We start from the raw sequence: 24,202 nt of genomic DNA on the forward strand, positions 1-24,202 counted from the left end.
GGAACAGCCTCATGTTCCAAACTTGCTCTCAAGGTTTGCCTCTGCGCTGCCTTCAGCCACGTTCCCAGACACCGAGGGACAGGCAGCTGTGTCTCTGGGTAGTTTTCTGGAAGCAGGCATCATAAGAGAGGTGCACGAACAAGGCAGCGCCGTTATATTCCGTTTCTTCACTGCAAGCATAGTGTCTCACACGTAGTCAGGGATGTCTTGTACCTGTGGCCCCCTCGCCCACAAAGCCTCACGGGGCTCTGCCACACCCCACGTGCTTCTGGGACACCCAGTTGGTCTCCATGTCTCACTCTTTCCTCACTGTCTAAACTCCCAGCCCATGCCACGAGGGTATCCAGATAGCGTTTGTCTTTTAACACTCTTGCTGACTGTATCTCAGCAGAGTCGGTGCTGTTTGTCTCTGAAGTCTGTGTTGTGTGTTTATAGGAAGGTTTGTCCGGGCTTGTATCCTTCCTTGGCATAAAAGGGCTAAGACTGCATGGGACACAGAGCCTCACGCTTGGGATGTGCTTACACCTCCCAAGCCTGGGCAGTGTCCAGGACACAGTTTTCCATGCTGTCCATCACAGATTCACGTCCTGCGTGGGCCCCGGAGACATGGGTCGGTCTCAGCCAGCTTCCGGGAGGCCGTCCCAGTGACTCTCCTGTTTCTCTCTATCCTCAGCTCCTGCGATGGCCCCGCAGAACGTTCAGGTGACCCCACTCACAGCCAGCCAGCTGGAGGTCACATGGGACCCGCCACCCCCAGAGAGCCAGAATGGGAACATCCAGGGCTACAAGGCAAGTTCTCACGCATGGTTGGGCTCTCTCCTCCAGCTTGCCATGTGCCCAGGGCCTGGGGGCTTTGGCTACGTACTGGCTGCACTGCAGAGCTGCTGTGTCCTGGGCAGCAGATGCACACCATCCAGGCAGGCCCCGAGTGCCAGGAACAGGTCTGCTGGGAGCAATGCCTGGGATAAAAGCAGCTTCCCACGTGGCTCCTGGATGCCCACCACGAAGCATGCTTCGCTCCTCCAAAGGTTCCCAGGGCCACCAAGGACCTCTTCCTGTGTCCATACCACAGACATTTGCTGATCCATAGGTGGGGGTAGAGCCAGAGAACCTGTGTGTGTGTGTGTGTGTGTGTGTGTGTGTGTGTGTGTGTGTGTGTCTTGTGTGAGTGTATGTGGTGTGTATATGAGGTGGGCCAGAAGGTCCCTTGACTATTCTGTTCTTCAGTCCTCAAGCAGTCAACATTTTTTTTTTCCTTTTCGAGAGGTAGGGGTAGGGCAGACACAAGGTTTCTCCTTGGCTGGGAACTCACTTGTTTGATTAGGCTGACTGAGGAACAGGCCCTGGGGATCCCCTGTCTCTGTCTCCCCAGCACTGGAGTTATAAGCAGGCACTACTGGGCCTGGCTTATTGTTGGTTGGTTGGTTGGTTGGTTTGTTGGTTGGTTGGTTGGTTGGTTGGTTGGTTGGTTGGTTGGTTTTAACATGGGTCTGGCTTGGCACTCAGGTCTTCAGAGCTGCACGGCTGAGCCATGTCCTGAGTTCTGGGAACTGCACTTGTAACAAGTCCCCGCATGGTGTGATTTCTGGGAACCTCCCTTAGAGACCTCCTCACTGCAAAGCCATTGAATCCCCGTTCGCCAGGTGACCAAGAGATGGGAGGGGGAAAGGCTGCTCACCCTGCCAGCCAGCATCAGGAGAAAGAAGTCTCGCTGGGCGGCTTCTCCCCACTGCCCTCCTCCCTGCACCCGCCCTGCTAATGGCACTGAGGAGCTCTGAGCGTCACCAAAACCTCCCTGGAGGAGACAGCCCATCGGCATCTCCATTCTTCCAGAAGTAATTTCCTTGTCTGGCCTCCATGAGCCCTACTTGATCAGTTATCCTAATCTCAGAGCCATGCTGCCCTGACGAATATTGGCCCAATTAAATGTCCATTTTCAAATGATCTTGGTAGGTGTGTTATGAAAATGGATACCTCCCTGCCGGCAGAGCTCTGACAAAGACGGGTGAGGTCACCGAGAGTCCTGTGAGCTCCGAGGCTAGGCACTATTTATGCACATCCAAAGATATGTTTTCTCATTTCCCTAATGCTAAAGACATTGAACTTGGAGATCGATCACGAGTTAGCACGGCCTGTCTGAGCAGAGGCTTTTCCACGGTCAGCCATGCCATCAGGCGAGCAGCCGGGGCTTGCGGGTGGAAAGCAGCAAGCTCAGTGCCAGGCAGGCTCCCGCACAGGTATGACCCATGAGGCCGGATGCCCGCCTTCCTCCTGCAGCGTCTGCCCTGCTCTCATAGAGGGCACGCTGCTCTTGTGGCCTGGCACAGGCTCACGTACACAGAGCCAAGGGGGATCTTCCAGCCAGTGTTGTCTTTGGGCGGCCCAGCTGGCACAGGCTGGGGACGGTGCTTGCCAGACAGCTGTTCAGGGAAGTGCTCTGAGCTTGGCCCTCAGATCTACCTGTGTGCATATGGAAGCTAGATGAGAAGAAACGGTACCTACAGGAGATGCTCTCGCTACAGTCCCAGCTTAGGACTCTGTGTGTGTGTGTGTGTGTGTGTGTGTGTGTGTGTGTGTGTGTGTGTTGGGAGGCCAGCATTGTTTCTCAGGTTCCCTCCACCTTTCAAAAAGTTTATTCTTAAATTGTGTCAGGGTATATACATATGAGTGCAGATGCCCATGGGGGCCAGAAGAGGTCATCAGAACTCCGGGAGCAGTTGTGAGCTGCCAGATACGGGTGCTGGGATCTGGCTCGGATCCTCTCGGGAAGGTCTGTTAGTTGCCATCTCTCCAGCCCCCTACCTTGTATTTTGAGACAAGCTGTCTTGCTGGCCTGTGAGTTAGGCTGAGCCCCAGGGATCTGCCTGTCTCCACCTCTCCAAGCTGGGATTAGGAGCATGCACCCCCCCATGGCTCTTTTTTAAACATTGGATGCTGGGGATTGAACTCACGTCTTCATGCTTGTGCACCACACACTGACTGAGACATTGTCCCCTGTCCCCTTCCTGTCATTTTTGACATTTTCATTCCCAATGTGTTCTTGCCACATTGATGGAATGATCAGATGTTGGCTTTGAACAAACGTGGAGCTGTGGGGTGAGACTGTGGGGCTCGGCCTAGCCATGGATGACACTCAAAGTCTAGACCACAGGACAGAATCACCGACTGTGGCCCATGGTCTGAGCCCCGGGATAGCATTCACCACAGGAGCCTGATCTCTAGAGGACCGCTCTCCCCACACTTGGCTTTGGTGTAGTCCAACCCTCCCCTGTGCTGTGCCCCACAGATTTACTACTGGGAGGCAGACAGCCGCAACGAGACGGAGAAGATGAAGGTCCTCTTCCTCCCTGAGCCTGTGGTGAAGATCAAGAACCTCACCAGCCACACAAAGTACCTGGTTAGCATCTCAGCCTTCAACGCTGCGGGAGACGGGCCCAAGAGTGGCCCGTGCCAGGGGCGCACACACCAAGCCGGTAGGTGGCCCTGCCTCGCCTCCCCGGATTAGCGTCAAGTGTATTGCTCCAGAGCCAGCACTCCAGCTCATTCGGTACAGGGCTTACACGAGGCCCTGGGTCCCATCCTAGCACCTCAGAATCTAGCTAGGCGTCATGGAGACCCTATCTCAAAAAAAAAAAAAAAAGAAAAGAAAAAAAAGAAGAAGAAGAAAGAAAAGTAAAAAAGGAAGCAAAGAGAGAGTGTGTACACCATTGGGATTTGGAGAAGGGGTATGGGGGAGACTCACTGGTCCCCAGGGCCTGTGTGGTGCTAAGGTTGTCTTGGCTAAGTTGGAGCAGTGTATTTTTTGGTAAGCCTTCAAATTTCCTGGATGGAGGAAAGGCCTTGTGTCTTCTTCCTTCTGGTGTTTTCTCTCAGATGTCCTAGTGTATCTAGGTCTCTAGGAGCTGAATTCCTTGTGCATGGAGGCCAGGGCCCAAGTTTGGACCCAGGCTAGCCCCGCTCCAGGCCCAGGCTACGCCCTCCCCCACCCCACCCAGTCAAGATCCTTAGACCATGCCTGGACTAGCTCAGCTGCCACTCAACCACCTGCCCCCCACCCTTACAGGTTTTATTTATGTTTGCTCTTGCTGTGATAAAATATCCCAACAAAAGCAGCTTCAGGACAACAGAGAGGGTATGTTTCAGCTTCTGGGTCCAAGGGACAAACTCTGTCATCCCTGGAACAAATGGTGGCAGGAGCATGAAGCTGAGGCCCCGGTCACTTTTCATGGGCTGTCAGGAAGCAGAGTAAACAGGAAGTAGGGCCAGGCGAAGGCCTCAAGGCCCGACCTCCGTGACTTGCTCCTTCCATCTCCTGAGGGTTCTCCAGCCTTCCCAAACAGTGCCACCTGCTGGGATTGAGAGTCGAAACAGGGGAGCTTGTGGAGGACCACAAGATGGGCTGTGTGGACAAGGATGCCCAGCTAAGGGCCATCCACACACAGATACCCCTATCTGCAGCAGGCTTCCCCACCACTCAGCTCAGTTCCTTATACCCCAAAGGGCAGAGGTGTGGCCAGAAAACTGCAGCCTGGCCCAGGGCCCTGTTAAGAACCAGAAAGCCAGCTGGGTGTGGTGGGGGAGCATGCTTTTAGTCCCAGCACTGGGGAGGCAGAGGAAGGTGAATCTCTGAGTTCAAGGCTAACCTGGTCTACAGAGCAAGTTACAGGACAGTCAGGGCTACACAGAGAAATCTTGTCTCAGAAAAAGGAAAAGAAAAAAGAAAAGAAACAGAAAGTCTAAGATAGAATAGTGAGGCCTCAGAGCCTGTTGGGCAAAAACACAGAGCCTAACACTCTACAACATTCTGTGGGTTCAGGAGACAGACACGCACCCACACAACTGACCCCTGGTCAGGGTTCCTGGTGTTATATCCCATTAGGTAACTGTTTCCTTGCTGCCTGTCCATCCATCATCCAAGGATGAAGCCCAGTTCTTCTGTTTTGCACTTAGGGGACTGGAGCTGTAAAGATGTGTAGAGGAGAGAGCAATGGCTGGACATTGGGCCCTGGTAGATCAGGGGCCTTGAGGTACAGTGAGTGGAGGTTAGACATGGTTGCAGGTGGGCACCAAGAGGAGACCAGAGCCTGCTGTGATATCCAGTAAGGGTGGTCCTGATACACACACCCCTGCACGGTCCAAGTGAGAGTGTCACATGGCTGCACCCCAGAGCTTCTGTACCGCCAGAGCCATGATGGGTTGGTCAGGTTTTCTCCTGCCTCTGCCCCACTGGTCTCTATGAACCTAGGGTGTCAATGGAATTATGAGCAGGATCAGGGTGGCAACCCCCCCACATACACACACACTACTGCCCACCCCATCACCATGCCCTGGGAGAGGAGGGCTGGAAAGGAAGGGAGAGGGGAGAGGGACAGACAGGTGAAATGGGGAGGGGAACTAGGGAGGGAGGGAAAGGTGAAGTATAGAAAAGAGAAAAGAGTCAATGTGGGTAGAGAAAGTCAACGTGGGGAAAAGAAAGGAGGAGAGAAGGAAAGTGAGTTGGGAGAGGAAAAGGTTAGGGAGAGGAAGAGGAGAAGAGAGGGAAATGGGAAAAGGGGAGAAGAGAATGAAAATGGAGGAGAGAGTTGGGAAGAGGAAGGAGGGGGTGTGGGAAAAGGAAAGGAGGGAGAGGAAACTCATCCACCACTTCCTCTTTCACTAAAAGCAGGACGCGGGACACAGCATCCTCCCGCAGCCTCTGGAGACGGAGCTGCTGGCCTTTTATCTTCTGCTCTGTTTATCATCTGTTATTCATTCTGTCCTTCGTCCTTTCGTCCCGAAGCTCCATCACCCTCCCTGGTCTTCTGGGGGGGGGGGGCGACGCTTCTTGCTGAGCCCAAGAAGCAGAGAGCTGCTCAGGGTGTCTCACTTCCCTTTTGCACCATTTGCACTTCTGCGCCGTTGGAGAGCACCTAACAGCGAGGCGCGTACTGTATGGAGGCTCGGCCGTAGGTGGGCGATCCGTAAAGGTGCTGGTCTTCACTCTGAACCCCTGCGCTCTGTTTTCCCAGCTCCTGGACCCCCCAGCTTCTTGACATTCTCAGAAATAACCTCCACCACACTCAACGTGTCCTGGGGGGAGCCATCGGCGGCCAACGGCATCCTTCAGGGTTACCGAGTGGTGTATGAGCCCTTAGCACCCGTGCAAGGTAAGGCCTGGGGGCCCACGGTGGGCTGCTCCAGGGTCCGCAGAGGGAAAGCCCTCAAGAAGCTGGGATGGCGGGACCAGGCAGCCGGGGTGATGCTGGTTCGTGCAGTGCAAGCATGAGGGCCTGGATGGAACCCTCGGGCCCCATGTAAAACCTCCAGGTGTGGGGACAGGCCTGGGCCCTTCTGGCCAGCCGACTAGCTGAGCCAATGGGGTTCCAGATAAAAAACAAGAGGCTCTGGAGCCCAGCGATGGGCACTGTGGTCTGAACACCACGGGTTAAAAAGTAGGTCGCTGCTTCCCCAAGAATGTGCCCGCCCATGAATGAAAAGATGGGTCACAGGATGGAATGCAGATGGCCCTGGGAAAGCAGAGCTGGGGACCCCACGGTAACCGAGGGAAGACGGCAGCGTCTATTCTGACTAGCTTTCCACCTACAGGGCTCGGAAGGGGCAGTATCGTGGGACAGGAAGTGGCAGATTAAGGATGTGGCTTCAATTACCTAGTCACACACCTTATTGTCACTCCCGCCTCCGGGTGTCATTTTCACTCTGTCTGTGCTCCTGTCTTTCATCCACGCATCCACCGAGGGCTCTGTGGCCTCTCTTCCTCACCCCACTGCACGCTTAGAGACAGGTCCCACTGTCTCTGCATGATGGCCCAGGTTCAGATCTTTCCTCTCCTGGTTGTACACACGGATATCTGGTAAAACTCAGGGGTTTAGTGTCAGGGAGGAGACGACACACAAGCAGCCGCTCAGAGAATGCTGGCTCTCCATGTAAACTCAGAGTGTCCTTGTTTGAAATAAGCAGTCACGTGGAATGGAGGGTCGATTCGAAAGGGGGCATCCAAACTCTGGATTTTCTTGCATCGAATCTCCGAGGCCTTTGACAAGCAGATTTGCCAGTATTTTATGATACTCTACGAAAGACAGAATGCTCACCGTAAACTGTGGCCCTGGGCTTTTGCGCCATCAATTCCAAGCCACATCCCAAATCAGAGCTGTGAAAATGAGAGAAAGGAAAAGCCGAGGGTGCCTGGGCCGATCGATGAGCTTCATGCACGGCAGACAAGATGATCTGTGGGTGGGAATCCAAAATGGCACTGGAGGGGAGAGGGTAAGGGGGGAGCAGAGACTGGTCCGCTTGTGGCACTCTTTCCAGAGTGAGCAATCTGTCCAGGAGCAGGTGACAGAGCTGCCTTCAAGATCATAGAACAGATTTCCAGTAGACACGCCCATTGTCATTGCTTGATCAGCAGAGAGGTGATGGGAGAATTTCCAAAGACCCCCCCCCCCCACACACACACACACGCACACACACCACAAGCATCTTTTCAAGGACAGCAACCAACTGGAGACATTCAAATGAGAAGTGACTGTCAGAATCAGGGCTCTAATTGACCCATGTGCCCTTCGTAATCAGAGCTAGCTTGAGTAGCTCATTTGTCCTCAAACAAGCAACTGACTCCTCCCCGTCCTGCACCCTGAATCTCCAACAACCTTGAGGCACACTCCCTGGGAGCCCAGGGCTGCTCCTGGCTAACTCCAAGGCTGTCATTCCTTAGTGGGGTCTGTGCCACAGGGAACTTGCAGTCATTGGGGATTCCATCTCCGTACTCTCCCCAGACAGTTCTGGCTTCCTGGCCCCTCCCTGAAGCCAGCTGGCCCATGCCTCTGGACTCCTCCTGTTGCCAGGGATAGGGGTTCCTGTCCATCTGTCATGACAATGTATTTTGTCCCGTTCCCTCCCGGTAGATGTGATCCCATCAGGGGGTCATCTCAGTGGTGGGCAGCGTTTACTGAGCACCTACTGTGTACCCTGCACAGTGCTCCTCACCTGCCATCCGTCCATCCTCCCTGCCCCCATGGCCTTGTGAGAGCCCTATGCTGAACTGGCCAACAGCCAGGCCTGCTCAGAAAGCCTCAGTACCTGTAGGAGGCGCTGTACCAAAAAGGGGGATGGGCAACACCAGAGAAAGGCTACCCAACACTCCCTATACACTTACACACATGAATACACGTGTGCACACATGTTCGCCTCCCCAAACCACGGACCCACACACAAAGACACTGCGCTTAGAGCCCATCTTTTTAAAGTTAAATTTTCAACGTGTATGTGTGTGTGCGTGCACACATATACACTCGAAAAGGTGCCTCGTGGCACAGCTTGTGTGTGAAAATCAGAGAACAACTTGCAGCAGTCAGTTCTCTCCTTCTACCGTGTGGGTCCCAGAGACCGAACTGAGGGCACCAGGCCTGGCAGCGAGTGCCTTTGCAGATCACGCACCCACATGCCCTCCTCTGTGTGTGTGTTCACGCCCCCGCTGGCCTGCCAGGCTGACCAGGAGGGGCGTGGCTTGAACCCGAGCTGCTCCGGAGAGGGCTGGGCGCTTGTGTTCCTGACAGCCTGTGGGAAGGGTGAGCGCTGGAGACAGTGCTGGGTGATTCACCGTTTCATATTCCAGACAGACGGCTGGCTGCGCAGTCGAAGCGTGCGCGTCACTTCCCAGTGACAGCTGCTGGAATCACTTCAGTTGCACCCCTTTTCGCCTCTTTCCGAGTGACAAGATGTTCTGTCACTGCCACGGCCACTCTGTGTGCTGTGACGTCTGGCTCCTTCCTCACAAAGGTTCCTGCTGTCGGCTGTGTCTGTGCTGTGCCGGGATAGGAGGACAGGGTGGTGACTTTCTGGCCCCTTATTGGCTGTCAAGGACAGCCAGGGCCTCAGCACACAATTCAACAAGTTATCCAGACGCCCCGATCTTTGCTTTCATTCTGAGTCAGGATTTTCTGTACAGCCCAGGCTAGCCTTGCCCAATGTGTAGCCCAGGCTGGCCTCCCTCTAGAGCCCTAGATTTGAACCATTCACAGATGCAGCGCATCCCTCCCTCCTGCTGTGTGTCTGTTGTGGTTGATCCCAGGCTCAGCCTGCCAGCATGTCGGTGGCCAGAGCCACAGCCCAGCCACAGTTGTTTGGAGGCAACAGCTAAGCCACAAGACCCATGAGTGGCACTGCTAGAGTGAGAACAAGACCTTGTGGACAAGGCCTCACCACTCACGCCTCCTGCGCCCATGCCCCTCGGCAACTTACTCTAACTGTGGCGGCATGATCCACAATGCCCTTTGAAGCCCAGCCATCATGAGGCAAGCAGAGAATCTGCAGGGAGAGGCTGGGGTATGGCTCAGTGGTAGAGCCCCTGCCTAGAATCCCCCAGTGAGGGGCTGGGGTGTGGCTCAGTGGTAGAGCCCCTGCCTAGAATTCCCCAGTGAGGGCCTGGGGTGTGGCTCAGAGGTAAAGCACCTGTCTAGAATCCCCCAGTAGGGGCTGGGGTGTGTGACTCAGTGGTAGAGCTCCTACCTAGAATCCCCCAGTGAGGGGCTGGGGTGTGGCTCAGTGGTAGAGCACCTGCCTAGATATGTAAGGTCTGGGTTTCACCTTTAGTACTTCAAACAAGAAATTTAAACCATCAGCTGAGGAAACTGAACAATGATCTCACCTAGCATTATCTGGGGCCACGGCTTCCCCGATTCTTCACCTGCTGAACTAGGACTGCAAACTTCCAAGAGAACTGCTCTTGGCTGAGTGGCAGACAGGAAGTGCTTGTCTTTCCTCTTCTCTGCCCTCTGCTCTCATGCATGCCTGCTGCTGTCAGGAATGGAGGAAGCAAGCATTCAGCTGGATAGAAGATGAAGCCTTGAGGAGGAGCACTACCTCATGGGGAGTACCGCCCCACTAGGATCACCACCCCACTGGGAGCTTCGCCTCACTGAGATCATCATCCCACTGCGAGTAGCCGTACCCCACTGGGAAGATCCGCTTACTAGAGCACTACCCCCACTCAGAGCACCACATGGCTGGGAAATCACTCCACTGGGAAGAGTCCCTCACTGGAGTGCTACACCAGCGGGAGCACAACACCAGAGGGAGCACTACATCAGTGGGAGCACAACACCACTTGAACTATCACCACACTGGAGCATTGCTTCCCTGGGAGTCACCAACCACTGCGAAGACCAGAGACATTGGGACACTGGGAGCACTCACCCAGCATGGTACCACACCACTGGGAGCACCAGCCATCAGGGTATGATACTACTGGGAGCACGAGCTCCCGAAACTCCACACATGTCAGTTCCCACACCAGCAGCACTGTAGGACTAGGCAATCGGCCTTGTAGGCCCCAGGCCACCCAGAGCCCTGAGCTGCAGGGAGCTGAGCCATCTGAGCACTGATGTTTGGGAGAATCGGATTTCATGGCAGAAATATTTTTATGTTTCTTAAATATGTTTTAAACTGTAGAATTTTATGCGATCGCACCCCGAGGCTTCGCAGTACAGGGCATGGTTTTAAAATTGACTAAATAAATAAAATTCTGACACACTTGAGATGGAGCGAAAGCCGGGCTGGCTCTTCCTCCTGGCAGGATCAGATGGGCAAAGTCCCTAAATGGGTTGTTGTCGGCCACAGAGAGAACTAGGTGTTTCTAACCAGGGAACTAGCCAGCGCAGGGCAACCTTACATCCTAAAGGACCCCGAAGTGACAGCCAGCCTGTGTCACCATCTTTGCAGCCTCTCTCAAGCATGTATGATGGTGGGGTCCAGCTCTGGGGCAAAAATGACCACGTGTTTCTACAGACTCAACCCACCATGAGCAGAGTCAGACAGAAGTTGTTTAAATCACCCTGGAATAATTCAGAAGGCCATAATTCAGTTGGCACGAACTCCTACTAAAGGCATAATATGAACATAATGAACCAGCTAAGAGGAGTTTTGGAGACCAGGGGACTGCAGATCCATGCTCTGATGGCGTGGAACAACGGATCGCTAGAGTTCCTCCACGAGCCCACGTGGTGTTGAAGAGGCAGGACTTCTCTACGCTCCCTTCACGCCGAGGGCAGGCTGGAGCAGCCGTGCTGGGCGGGAGGCATCATCCTTACTTCAGCTCTTCTCAATGCTCCAGGAATACACCTGAAGGACGTGGAAGAACTGACCTGAAGGACGTGGAAGAACTACCTCCTCACGTCAGCCTGGATGTACCCGGCAGAGACGAGTGAGCGCTCAGGAAAGTCCCGCATCCAAGCGTTTGCCCAGCTTAAAAACAAACACTGCACAGTCTTCACCTATGGAAACAAAGAACCGCACTGGCCCTCTCAGGAAATGTGTGTTTATATAACTGTCAGTGTTTGTTCTTCCCACTAAATGTTAAATCTGTCTAATTGTACAGCGATGTTCATTATTCTTTGATTCTTCCTCTGCAGCATCATTTACATGAAATCAACCACAATTCAAAAGTATTAAATTGGGGATGTCTATAAGCTTTAAACATTTATAAGTTTTGAAGTGTGCACAGCCCCAAGTAGGTCAACTGATTCTCCTCCATCCTTCTCCATCTTGACCAAGACATGGACTGTCTCTTTGTCCAGAGTATCAGCACTGTGTGTGCCACCCTCCTGTTAGCCGCCCAGTGGCTGTCTCAGTCCCCAGAGGAGTGTGTGACACACTCATGCTTAATGTGTGACCCTCCCGTCAGCCGTCTCCGCACGTCTGTGCTGTCTGCACGCCCTCCCGTTAGTCACTCAGCAGCCACCCCGGTAATCAGACTGGACTTCGTTCAGGGCAGCTCACCGTCTCGTTAGTCACTCCGGCTGTCCTGGTGATCAGATTGTCGGCATCACTGTGCAATGTTCCTATTTATCTCAACCTCATTTTACTTCATAAAGGCTTAATGGTTGAGTCAAAATGATATGAAGTGTGCCAGCAACGTAACATGGAAGGGCAGATTAGCTCTGGTTCTATGGAAAATCCTACATGTGTATGTGTGTAGATGTGCCTACAAATACCCACATACATATATCCTCAGCCTCAGAAAAAAAAATCAGGGCTCCTGAAACATATCCATGAGTAAGGTAACTCCAGTTCTTAATGGAACATCATGAGTTCATTTAGCTACATAGTTCGTTTCTGTAGAGAAATGCTGTCTTGTGTGGTCCTCATTCTCTGAACTAAGCGTCAATACCTCAGTTGAGGCAGTGATTAGCATGATCTTACACAGGTGATGTTCCCAAAAGTGGCTTGAGGCTTGCAAGCCAAGCGGGCCAGGCTGCAGACTGGCCTTTGGGGGAAGCTCACCTTTGCACTGAATCTGGCCTTTTCCACACCCTGCACTCCCTCCGGACCAAACCCAGAAGTGTGCAGTCCACCTCTGCAAGCGAGGCAGGAGTCTGTGTAGCTGGAGGCGGAGTGGGAAGAGGGTGGTCTCCAGGATACAGCCTGGGAACCCTTCCTGGGCACGTCCCCTCTCGTTCACTGCCCTCAGGGAGGCCTGAGCCCCCCCCCCCCACTTCGTAACCATCACAGGCTTGGTGGTTTCTCCGACAGAGTTGCTTATCGAGCTTAAACTCTAATCACACTTATCTGGCCTGAAAATTGGCCAGATCGCCATTTAAACTCCCCCTAATTGTAAGCAATGCCCCTTTGGTGAGCTGCTGGGCAGTCTCCCCTCTTATCAAAATGGATCAGGCACGCTCGATTGCTTCTTCAAGTCCGGCCCTCTCTTTCCTGTGCTTTTGTGGCTATTCCAGGCGTGAGCAAGGTAGTGACCGTGGATGTGAAAGGGAACTGGCAACGCTGGTTGAAGGTGCGGGACCTCACCAAGGGAGTGACCTATTTCTTCCGTGTCCAGGCGCGGACCATCGCCTACGGGCCGGAGCTCCAGGCCAACGTCACTGCAGGGCCAGCGGAGGGTGAGTGGGTCGCACTGACAAGGGGAGCTGAGCTCAGAGCTCTCTCCTGCCCTGTTTCCAGGACGCATTGCAAGCCAGGCACACGGGTGCACCCTGGAATCCTGGCACTCGGGAGGTGGAGGCGCAAGGCTTGGGAGTTCAAGGCCGTCCTCACTGCAGAGCTTGGGGCCAACCTGGGCTACGTGAGACCCTGTCTCAATAAGTAAATAAATAAATAAAGAATAAAAGACACACGGCACAAGCTTCTGTGGGTAGACTCATTACATGCACAGAAGCAATACCTTGGGTGTTAAACATGTACGTTTTTTGCTTACTAGCAAAAACAAAAAGTACCTTAAAAGAAAAATGAATGCATTTTCAAATTTTTCAACATATACAGTCTTCATGTGTAGCTAAGACTGGCCTCAAACTTATAATAATCCTCCTGCCTCAGTTTCCCAAGTGCTAGGATGACAGGCTTGCATCACCATGTCCAGCTATGAATCATATTTTTGAAGCAAACGAACAGGACCCTTCCAGTGTTCCCGAGTCATAAGGGAGGGGTGGTCCACTCTAGCAGTCCCTCAATTTACAGGCAGCGGGCCACTGTTAGCAGGACAGCACTGGACAGCTCGTGGCCTGCATTGTGTCTGTCTGTCCTCTGGTCACCTCCTGGTATATGTATGTGCGTGTGTGTGCATGCGTGTGCATGCATGTGCATGTGTGTGTACCTGTAGAAGCCAGAGGCTGGCACTGGACATCTTCCTCCATTGCTGCCCACCTTGTTCATGAGGAAGGGTCTCTCTGATCCTGGCTTGCCAGTTTCCCTAGGCTGATCCTTGTACCCCGGGAACCCTCCCGTACCCCTCCTCTGTGCTAGGGTTACAAGTGCACATCCAGTGTAGGAGTGTGTGTAGCGTGTGCTGTGTGTGTGCGCTGGTGTGTGCTGTGTGTGTGTAGTGTGTACTGTGTGTGTGCGCTGGTGTGTACTGTGTGTGTGCGTTGGTGTGTGCTGTGTGTGTGCGCTGGTGTGTACTGTGTGTGTGCGCTGGTGTGTACTGTGTGTGTGCGCTGGTGTGTGCGAGCAGGGTGTGTGCCTGTAGGCGCCAGGAGTCTGTGCCCTGTCTTTCCCAGTCGGTCTTTCAGCTGCTTTTGGAGGCCAGGTCTCTCAGTGAGCCCCGAGGTCGCTGACCGGACAGGGCGACCAGTGAGCTCCAAGGATGTGCCTGTGCCCAGCACCGGCCTCACATGCTGGGACTGGAGAGGCACAGGTCAGGCCGGGCTTTGACATGGACGCGAGGGGTTCAAACTCGGGGCCTCGGGCTTCCCTAGCGGGACCTCACTGACTGGGCCGTCTCTCCAGCCCAGCTTTCTAACGTCAGTGATTTTTCACGAGTCAACCTGGGAGCTCACTGGGATTTGAAGCTTTTCTCGTCTATGCCGACATAGGAACACACATGTGTGCACACCATGTTCTAAGATCCACCAATGTGTTCCTCAGATCCCTGTGTTCCTATGCATGGATCATTAAAACGTTTTTGTTTTTTTTTTTTTTTTTTCTTATCAAGATTCTAAAACCCAGAGCTAAACGTAAGCACGAAAGAGACAAATGCTTTGAGATCAGCCGCTAGGTAGTGCCGGCCGTCCTCACGATCTTCCCGAACGGCTTGTAATTGTCCTGTCACAGCAGTGACCCTGGCGCAGCTGACCTTTCCGACTCACTCTCGCCGGTCCTCCATCTTCAGTGCACTCTGACCCCTTCAGGCTTCCCACCAAGCCTGTGGTGGGAGGGAAGGAAACCCAGACAGGGAGACAGGGTGGAGCTCGGACCTAAAGCAGCGGTGCCCAGCTCCCTCACACCCTCTAGCACGGTTACTCATGTGATGTGACCCAGCCAGAAGATTAGTCCATCATATGTGAATACCCAGTGTGCAGGACATCTGATATGAGGGCCCCAAAAGGGTCCTGGCCACAGGTTGAGGACTGCTGAGCGAAGAGATCTGATGACCTCTTCTGTCCTCTACAAGCACCACACGCACACATGAACACACACACACACACACACACACACACACGCACAATTAAAATTAAACATTTTTAATACAAGTAAATTCAACACTTCTGTCCCCACCAGGGGTCACCACTACCCTGAGGGCCAATATCTACTTTCTTCACTCTTTATCCTGCAGGGTCCCCAGGCTCTCCAAGAAATGTCCTCGTCACCAAGTCTGCCTCCGAGCTGACCCTGCAGTGGACAGAGGGAAATGCTGGGCACACTCCCACAACAGGCTACGTCATAGAAGCCAGGCCATCAGGTAGGAGCAATGGGGCTGAGCTGCTGCCTGGCCACCAGGACCAGGCACTGACCGCACGGCGGCCCCTCCAGTATACTGGCCGCTGCATTTCCCTAGCAGGGCTAAGGTCGGGGCGTGTGAGGAAGTCGGGGCTCGCTTCTCCTTCCTTCTCAGTGCTTAGTAACCACAGCTGCGCTGTAACCTCTCAGGCATTCCATTTCTGATGCCTTAGCCACATGACACTCCAAAAGATGATAATTGTCACTCTCAGAGAAGGGTAGATGAGAGGCGAAGGACACACTTGAAGACATTTCAGCTCATCAGGAAGGATCTAGGAGTGTTTCAGGGACAGTCTCAGGGGTCTAATGCTGCAGCCGGTGGAAAGAGCCTTGCACACTTCAGATAATTACAAACGTCCTTATTAATAGAGAAAATGACACATCAGCCACTGTGCTGCCCAGGCTCCTGAGAGTGAGGCCTAGGGTCCACGCCTGGGCTGGGGTGGTGGCTTCGTGAGGAAGAAGGCAAGCGGAGGACCTGGGTTCAGATCCGAAGCACCACATCAGCGGCTAGACATGGCTCTGTGTGCGCACCAGTACCTGTCACCCAGGCCTGTGGGAGGTGGGGACAAGAGGATTAGTGAGGTGTGCTGGCCGCCAGCCTCACTGCAGGCTCAGTGGGAAAGCCTGCCTCAAGAGAGGAAGGCAGAGAGAGAGAGAGGAGGACACTGTCCTCTGGCCTATACCAGGGGTGGGTCTGTTTGTGCGTGTGTGTTTGCATGCACAGCGCTGCAAACACTAGGTACATGTACCATACACACACACACACACACACACACATATGCATGTAAACACATACACACACATGCATGCAAACACAAACACACACACGCACACACATGCATGCATGCAAACACACACGCATAAACAGACCCACCCCTGTCCTACCTCTTTCCTTGACATTCTTTTTAATATCTTGCTCACTTTAAAAAATATTTTATGTGTGTAGGTGTTTTGCTTACATGTATGTCTGTGCACCGCATGTGTGTCTGATGCTCAAGGAGGCCAGAGTTGCAGATGGTTGTGAGCCACCATTCAGATGCTGGGAGTCAAACCCAGGTCCTCTGGAAGAGCAACCAGCATTCTCAACTCCTGAGCCATCCTTCCAGCCCTCTCTTGCTCACCTTTAAACAAGTGTCAACTGCATGTACTGATGGGGTTAAATGTGGTTTTGGTTTTTGAGACTGTCACGTGTGGCTCAGGTTGGCCTTGAAGTCTCCACGTAGCCCAGGGCGATCCTCCACCCTCAGCTCCTGAGCACTGCTCTCCGAGGTGTGCATCATTTTGCCCAGTTTTCCGTGGTGCTGGGAATGGAACCCAGGGCTTCTGCAGGCTAAGCTCTCTCCCATCTAACCCACATCCCAGCCCCAGTGTGGCATTTTTCTGCTTGCTGCGTTTGTTACCTGACGTTTGTTACCTGGGTAGCTGGGACCAACTGACCCGACAAGAGGTTAAGGAAGGAGAGGTTCGTCTTCGCTCACGTTTCGGAGGGTTTGCTTGATTCGGTTACTTGGCCCTGTGCACTTGGCAGTACCTGACAGCAGGAGAGCGTAATAGAGGCACCTGTTTGCTTCATGGTAGACAGGAAGTGGAGAGAGAGACAGGAGGGGCCCGGACAAGGGCCCATGTGCAGAGGCTACTTCCTCTAGCTGGGTCCACCCCTGAAATAGCCCCCCAGCTGGTACCCAAGCCTTCAGCGCACAGCCTATAGGAGGCAGCTTACGCCCCGACAGTGACACCGTGAAGGGTACGCACTGACCACACCCAGCCACAGCAGCTGTTCGGAACCGGCATTCTGCCACCTCCACGTTGCATTTCTTTGTTGGTTCCCACAATGGAGGCAAAGTGCAGACACTTGTATTTCTGTGTCTGCGTTATTTAACTTACCGCGTCTCCTCCAGCTCCATATGTGTTGCCACTGATGACAGCACTTGATTCTTGGTGACCAAGTAATACTCCACCAGGTACTTATGTCACAGTTACTTTTTTCCATTCATGCTCTGGCACATGTCTAGACTGACCTCCTATCTTTGAGGTAACGGCTTCTATATTTGATGCGCTGACCTCATTTCCTTCTGCTGGATTCCCAGCACCCAGACAGCTGGATCATCTGCAGTTTTGTCTTCAGCTTTCTGAAGACCCTCCTTCCCGTTCTCCATAGGGACAGGACTCATCTGCATTCCCGCCTACTGTGTGTGAAAGCTCCATTTGCTTTCAACAATGAAGGGTGGATGTTATTGGAAAATGAGTTTCTGACAGTTTGAGTTGGGTATTACTGCCGGGAACTTAAGGCGGGAGCCAGGGAGGTCACCAAACTTAAAGAATGCTAAGCAGCATCACTGTGACCTTCAGCCGGTTGCAGGGATCACAGGAAACAGCCGGGGGTGGACAAGGGTGAAGCAACAGGTATGCTTCCTGATGCTAGGTGCACCTTGGGTTAGGAGCCATTTTGGTCTGGTATTTAAGGAGGCTGTTAGGCCGAGAGGGAAGAGCCCCAGTGTCACATCCTGTGGCAGGCAGTTCTCTTCCTCCCTTCCTCCCTTCCTCTCCAAGCCCCCCTCCCCCACCACTGCCTTTCATGCTTCTGGATGGATAAAAGCTAGAAGTGTGTTCTGGGACATCTAAGGAGCAGTAGACTGGAAAGGTGGGCTGGGGAGACTGCCTAGAGTAGAACACTTGACGCATGAGCGTGAGGAACAGAGCGCCAAGCCTTAGGATAGATTTCTCAACCTGTGGGTCGTGACCCCTTTGTGAGTCAAACAGCCTTTTCATGGGTCACCTAAGACCATCAGAAAACACAGATATTTACTTTATGATTCATAACAGTAGCAAATTTACAGTTACGAAGTAGCAATGAGAATAACTATCGCTGGGGGTCACCACAGCATGAGGAGCTATATTAGAGAGTCTCAGGGTTACCTTAGAGCCTCCCTAACCCTTGGACACAGCAGAACGCCTGTAGCCCGGTACTCCCACGGTGAGCTGGGGGATGGAGACGGGAGAGTCCCCAAAAGCTTGTGAGCTCACTAGCTGCTGGCACAGCGGCAGCAGACAGGGTCTCGTTTCAGACGAGGTGGGAGGTGAGGACCCACACCCAAGGTTATGGCCTGACCTGCATGCGTGTGTCACAGCACGCACACGCCCATGGTGCTACATCTGTACGATTGCATGGGCATACCTATACCCCCCCCCCACAACTAACACGTTCTTAAAGCTGCCTCCTGCATGCATTCTGTAAGATAGGAAATTGTCACAGAATGAAAATACACAAAGGAGGAAGGGAGGGAGGATGGAGGGAAGGAAGGATAAAAGGAAAATTCTTTGGCTCCAGCTTGCTGGACTCCAGGCCCTAGGTGATATCTGAGGAACAAGGCACTGGCCAGCTTGTGAGACAGGGGTTCTCAAATCAGTGAACATTCTGGAGCCTTCTGTGGTCATTTGGTCCCCATGATGACCCCAAGGACAGCCAAGCAGCTCTCTGCAGTGACTCTGTGCAGCGCTGGCTTTTGCTGCTGTCCCTGCCACCGACACTGGAAGACAGTTGCCAACCATGTTCCCTTGTGGATCCTGCTAACTGACCACAGTGGGCTGCCAGGCCAGGGCCTGTCACTGAAAACCCAACACAGCAAGATGCCCCATCCCCTTTGCAACACAGGCCGGCCCCAGCTCACAGCGCCATGCAGGCTTTTATAGATCGTCAATATTTAAACACCTTGCTGGGACCCAGGGGCCTCTGGATCTCAGCTGTCATCTATTTCAGGCCTCATTACACAAACCATTAAACACTCTATCTTCTCATTTTCTCCACTGAAGCTCCCTGGCAAGGCCTTCTCCGGGCGGAGCTGTGATTCGTGCTAAGCCCTGCCCGCCTAGCATCTAGGGGGACAGAGACACTCCGTGGTAGGCTCCCATGGCCCAGATGGTCTGTTCAGCCTGGGGTGACCCTGCCCAGCCACATCCCTGCCTGCCCCTGAAGACAAACCCATCAACGCTGTGTCCTCCATCTGTCCTTAGCCCTGTCTTCACCCCAAAGGTTTCACTGAAGAGCCCATGGCCACTGCACCCAGCGGCAGCTAATGGCAGTAGCATCCCCGTGGTCACAGAACCTCTTGTTCGGAGAGTGTGGTCCCTGAGTGCAGCCCAAGGGCATGGCCATCAAGCTCTACCAGGATGGCTGACCAGCTGGTTCATTTCTCTAGATTTTGAATGAGTCTCCCCTGGAATTGTGTAGCAAAAGGCATCTGGAAAGTAGCTATGTGGTGGGCAGACTCGAATGATTTATTTACGCAAATTATTCCAAGGCATTTTGCTGTGTAGCTCTCAGAGCCTAATTTACATATTTACACAATACACTGGAATGGCACTAAAGGCACTATAAATATACTTTCCTCTCCAAAGCAGCCATGAAATATATATTTAGGACGCACCCAAGGCAAGCAGACATTGTTTTGCCATTTTCCCAGATGATGCCTTAGCCTGTAGGCAAGGCACAGGACCTGTCCATCGTCAGCCCCCTAGGTGCACCCCAAATTCTTTCCCATTCACTGTGTTCATTTTCAGTTCTTGGCAAAGTGAGTTTTAACTGAACCAGAAAGAAAATCAATATTTCCAAACTGGGCATGGTGGTGCAGACCCGTCTTCCCGGCATTCCAGAGGACGAGGGAGGAGGTGAATTGCAGTCCGGCCCAGGCTACTAGATAGGTGAACCCTGTTTCGGAAATAAACTAGTGCCAAGCTGGGGAGACGGCACAGCTGACTAAGTGCTTGAGATGCAAGCATAAGGACTCATTTCCTAGAACCTGTGCTCAATAAAGCCAGACGTGATGACGCAGGCTCCTAATCCTGGGGCTGGGGAGGTGGGGACGCACAGATCCCGAGGCTCTCTGGGTAGTCAGCCCAGCTGAATCAGCTAGCCACAGGCCACCAGAGACCAGACTCTGAAACTAGGGGGGCCGGCACCCGAGAAACAACACCTGAGTTTTCTCTCTGCCCTACACATGCACACACATGCATGTGCACACACACTGAATAAGTAAATAAATTCAATTCTTTGAATATGGACAGCCTCATGTCGGCAGGTACAGCAAGTGGACCTCAGCTCTCTCCTTCTCCCTCTCTCCCCTCCTCTTCTTACTCTCTTGCTCTTCTATGGCCACCAAATGCCCCATGTCCTTTCCTACGTCAGTCTCCTTCACTGGCTATCCCTGCCTTAAGACACACACTGAGTGCTGTCTGCTATGCTGGGCAAGGACCAGGCACAAAGCATTTTTATTAGCAGCCATATTTGGCCTATTGTTTAAGCCTCACCTCCTAGCTTGACCGCTTATACGGAGAGAAACGACAGCTCTTAAGAAGTAAAAGACTGCCAGGCACTTACTTGCTCAGCGATGCAGGCTGATGGTCAGGCTGTTGGCTGCCTGAGTTAGTGGGCCCGGCAGTCTCTGTGGTGAGTGACAGTTTCATTCGGCGTGGAGACCCTGCTTAATTGGCCGTGAAATCAGACTTTTGTATTGGCATGCCGTCTGCCCTGATACCTGTGGCGCTTCTACCTAGGCGTTGGAGGGGTACATGCAGCAAAGGCCGCTCGGTCATGCTGCACCGGGGCTAGCATATGAGCAAATGCACCCCCTGTGCCGGGGCTGGGGAGATGCCGGCATGGAGAGCTGAAAGCTGACTCATTCCATCCTCTAGATACAAGCCTTTGACGGCAGGCCTGTTTGCACCGGAAGAGGCTCGACACTTCCTTCTGCAGGTGGGCAGCACAGGGGAGGAGGTTAACCGCAGTCCATGTTCCCTAAGGAACACCCATGCGAGAGCTGAACTCCGCGCTTCCCTCCTCCCGGTGGGCTGTGAGGTCTGTGGTGACAGGGACGCTTTCTTAGGAACATTTGCGGTCTCCATCCTGGCGCTCCCCTGCCTTCTTAAGACCTCAAGGCAGACTTGACAGTGTGCTAAGGAGCGAGATGGATAGTCCAGGAATCGGGTGGGACCAGCCGTGTGGGAGTCACTTGGGGAGATTATCCAGGGGTCACTCACCTGAGGATTCACCCAGGAGTCAATCATTTGAGGACCATTCATGCAGAGTTCAGGAGGTCAGTTGTTCAGGAGTCATCATCCAGCTCAGTTGCTGGGAACCAGAAGCCCCCATGGTTGTTCTCTTGTGATGCTTTGGAGGACCAGGCATCTGGGGGACCAGGCAGGAGATCAGTCAGACTTGTGTTAATCACCCAGGGAGATGTCACCCCAGAGACCTGTCACCAGGAACTCTTCCTCTGGGATCCACATCAGCCCGTAGAGACCCGGCTGTGCGTGACGACCGTTCTCTTCTGGCCATGTCTCGGGTCTCTCACAGTGATGACAAGCGGGTCACCTGCACTGAAACCCAGGGTTTTCTTGTGGGAAGCACAGTTGTGCTGTCGTCCCCTGCTCTGACGGAGATGGAAGTCCAGGCACTGGGGATCTTCCTGGTACAAGGAAAATCAGTCGCACAAATCTCATTATTGTTAATAGTTCTGTAATGTTATTTTTCTCAGAAATTTGTGGAGGTATTTTCTCCATCACTGATTTATTGAGATATTTAGCAGCATAATAAAAATGAGAAAAACAACCCACAGTTGGGGAACAGTAGCCGCTCTCGCAGCTGCCAAGTTTGTTTTTTAACCCACTGGTGATCACCGTGTAAATATTGTTATAGATAAGTAGCCCAGTGAATTATAATCCAAGCATAATATGCTAATTTTAGAAGGCAGAATTAAGCAAAATAAAAATGCAAATATTTTCTTCTGTTAGTTCAGAAGGAAATCATCTTGGCATGGCACCACCCTCTCCCGTTTTTTGAGTGTAAGTAGATTGCTGAATAAATCGCTCAGTGTTGAGATCCTATATCAATATTTTAAAATGTTTTTATAAAAAATGCACAAAGTTCCTGGAGCTATGACAGAGCTCTTAAAGTAAAATGTAGTCTTTGGGTGACGAGAGAAGCAGGGGAAATCATGTTTGTCCCCAGTACCAGGAGAGCATTAAGGAAACATGAATGCAGAGGACAGCGAGAGAGCTTGCCACGAAGGTGTCCAGACCTCAGATGCCAGGGAACTGCTCCGGGCTCGGGCGCTCTCATTTCACTCTACTGGGTTTGAACAACACCCAGTTTGCAAGTCTGTATTTCTGTCCTTAGACTCTTAGAGTATAACAATATCTTTTTAGTGGAGAACATGGCACGATGCATTCAATATTTAGTGCCTTGGAGCTAAGCACGGGGTGAAATAGGGGTGGCCATTGTTTACTGAGAGTCTGACGGAGTTGTGGCATGAGAGAGGCCATGGGATGCAAAGATGGCTGCCTGGCGGGGTGAATAGATGGGTGGGTAGGTGAGTGGGTGAGTGTTTGGTGGGCGGGTGAGTCAGTGGGTGAGTGGATAGATGGGTGTGTGGATAGGAGATGGATGGGTAGGCAATTGAGCGAATGGGTGGGTGGTGAGTGGATGGGTGGGTAGATTGGGGGTCATATGAATATCCTTGGGTAGGTTGATGGGTAGATGCATGGACAGATAATAAGAATAGATCTTTATTATGTAAAGATTTCAGGGCCCTAGGGTATGAACAATGATATGAACTGAGCGCATGCTCTATAAGCCATGGCTGGAGCAGCCGTCCCTTCCTGGAGTGTGGGTTGGAGTTGAGGAGGGACAGGGGGACATGTTCCTGCTTTCTCGCTCCATCCTGCTCATAGACTGTACAAAGCCTGTGAGAACAGAGGCTCTCCTGACCTGCCGAGGGACAGAAGGCTGTCCCATCACAGAGTGTGCCGTGAATATTTGTAGGTGAACGAGGGGGCATCAGAGGGGCTCCGCAGGCCACCTGTTTAAATGCATTATTTCTCCACACTATTCTTAAGCAAAGTTCACGTCAGAGACATAAGCCAGGGCTGGAGAGGTGGCTCGGTGCTTACAGTCACTTGCGGCTCTTCCGGAGGGCCTGAGTTGGGTTCTCAGAATCTCTTTCAGGCTCACAACTGCCTACAACTCCAGCTCCAGGGAATGTAACACCCTCTTCTGGATGCATATACAGGACATATATCCTCGCAAACACTTATGCATACCTATAAATCTTAATAAATCTCTAAGTATATGTATGAGCCACACTGACATCCTTTCTGTGCATAGAAGCCTTGTTATTTCAGAGGGGAGGGGCCATCTGTGCTGCGGGGTGCCACCCCTGACGGCTCTCAGGGTGAGCAACAGCCAACAATGTGAGTATGCAGGAGTAAATCAGGAGGCTCCAGCGTCTGCCGATGCCATTAAAGCCATCAGCGTCGCCTCGTTCATTAACCTGTGACTATCAGGGCTTCGCCAGGGCAAAGTCTGAACCCTGAGCAAACACGAACTCACACACTCGCAATATCCTCCTGTTTACCGTTGGGCTAATCCATCCAGGCGCATCTTCCGAGAAGGCGGTCGGGGAGGCTTCGCTTCCCATCACCCTGGGGCCATAAAAACAGCGAGTTTGTGCACATGTATATTCAGTGGGCTTTTCCTCCCCAGATCGCCTGCTTTTTCAAGTCCCGAATACTTTTTCCTGTAAGAGGAAATTGAACTTGGGAAGGATTTCTACATCATAGAAGCAATTTAGGCTCTGCCCCCACCTTTTAGCAACAGCCTCCTCGGGGAATAATTTATATTTTATTTGCAATCACTCATGTTGCGCTGACTGCGTGTGAAGCAGTGTGCTGAGCACTTTATAAATAAAAACATGTTTGAATTCTCAAGGTAGAATTCTCAGCACTGTACGTACCTTTGGATCGCCATTTGACAGACAAGGCAGAGAGAAGCTGGGTGTTCTGCCTAAGGCCACACAGCCAGGGACAGGACCAAGCTTTGCACTAAGGCTGCATAGTTGTAGACAGTTTGTTCAGCCACTGTGCATTTTTGGTTTGTTGTTATTGTACATGACCTCATGTAGCCCAGGCCACGCTAGAACTTTCT

The 24,202-nt window shown here is 52.6% G+C and overlaps 1 protein-coding gene across 1 annotated transcript in view; it reads left to right on the forward strand.

Moving 5' to 3' along the window:
- The window catches only part of Sdk1 (sidekick cell adhesion molecule 1), an 898,365-nt gene that overhangs the window by 849,131 nt on the left and 25,032 nt on the right, over positions 1-24,202 (forward strand). Inside the window, exons 36-40 of the mRNA XM_060368045.1 lie at positions 674-789; positions 3,287-3,473; positions 6,009-6,146; positions 12,729-12,890; positions 15,059-15,184. Coding sequence (XP_060224028.1) covers positions 674-789; positions 3,287-3,473; positions 6,009-6,146; positions 12,729-12,890; positions 15,059-15,184 — 729 coding nt within the window. The remainder of the gene's footprint in view (positions 1-673; positions 790-3,286; positions 3,474-6,008; positions 6,147-12,728; positions 12,891-15,058; positions 15,185-24,202) is intronic.

Source organism: Meriones unguiculatus, chromosome 15 (assembly GCF_030254825.1).
Source record: "Meriones unguiculatus strain TT.TT164.6M chromosome 15, Bangor_MerUng_6.1, whole genome shotgun sequence".
Taxonomy (NCBI): domain Eukaryota; kingdom Metazoa; phylum Chordata; class Mammalia; order Rodentia; family Muridae; genus Meriones; species Meriones unguiculatus.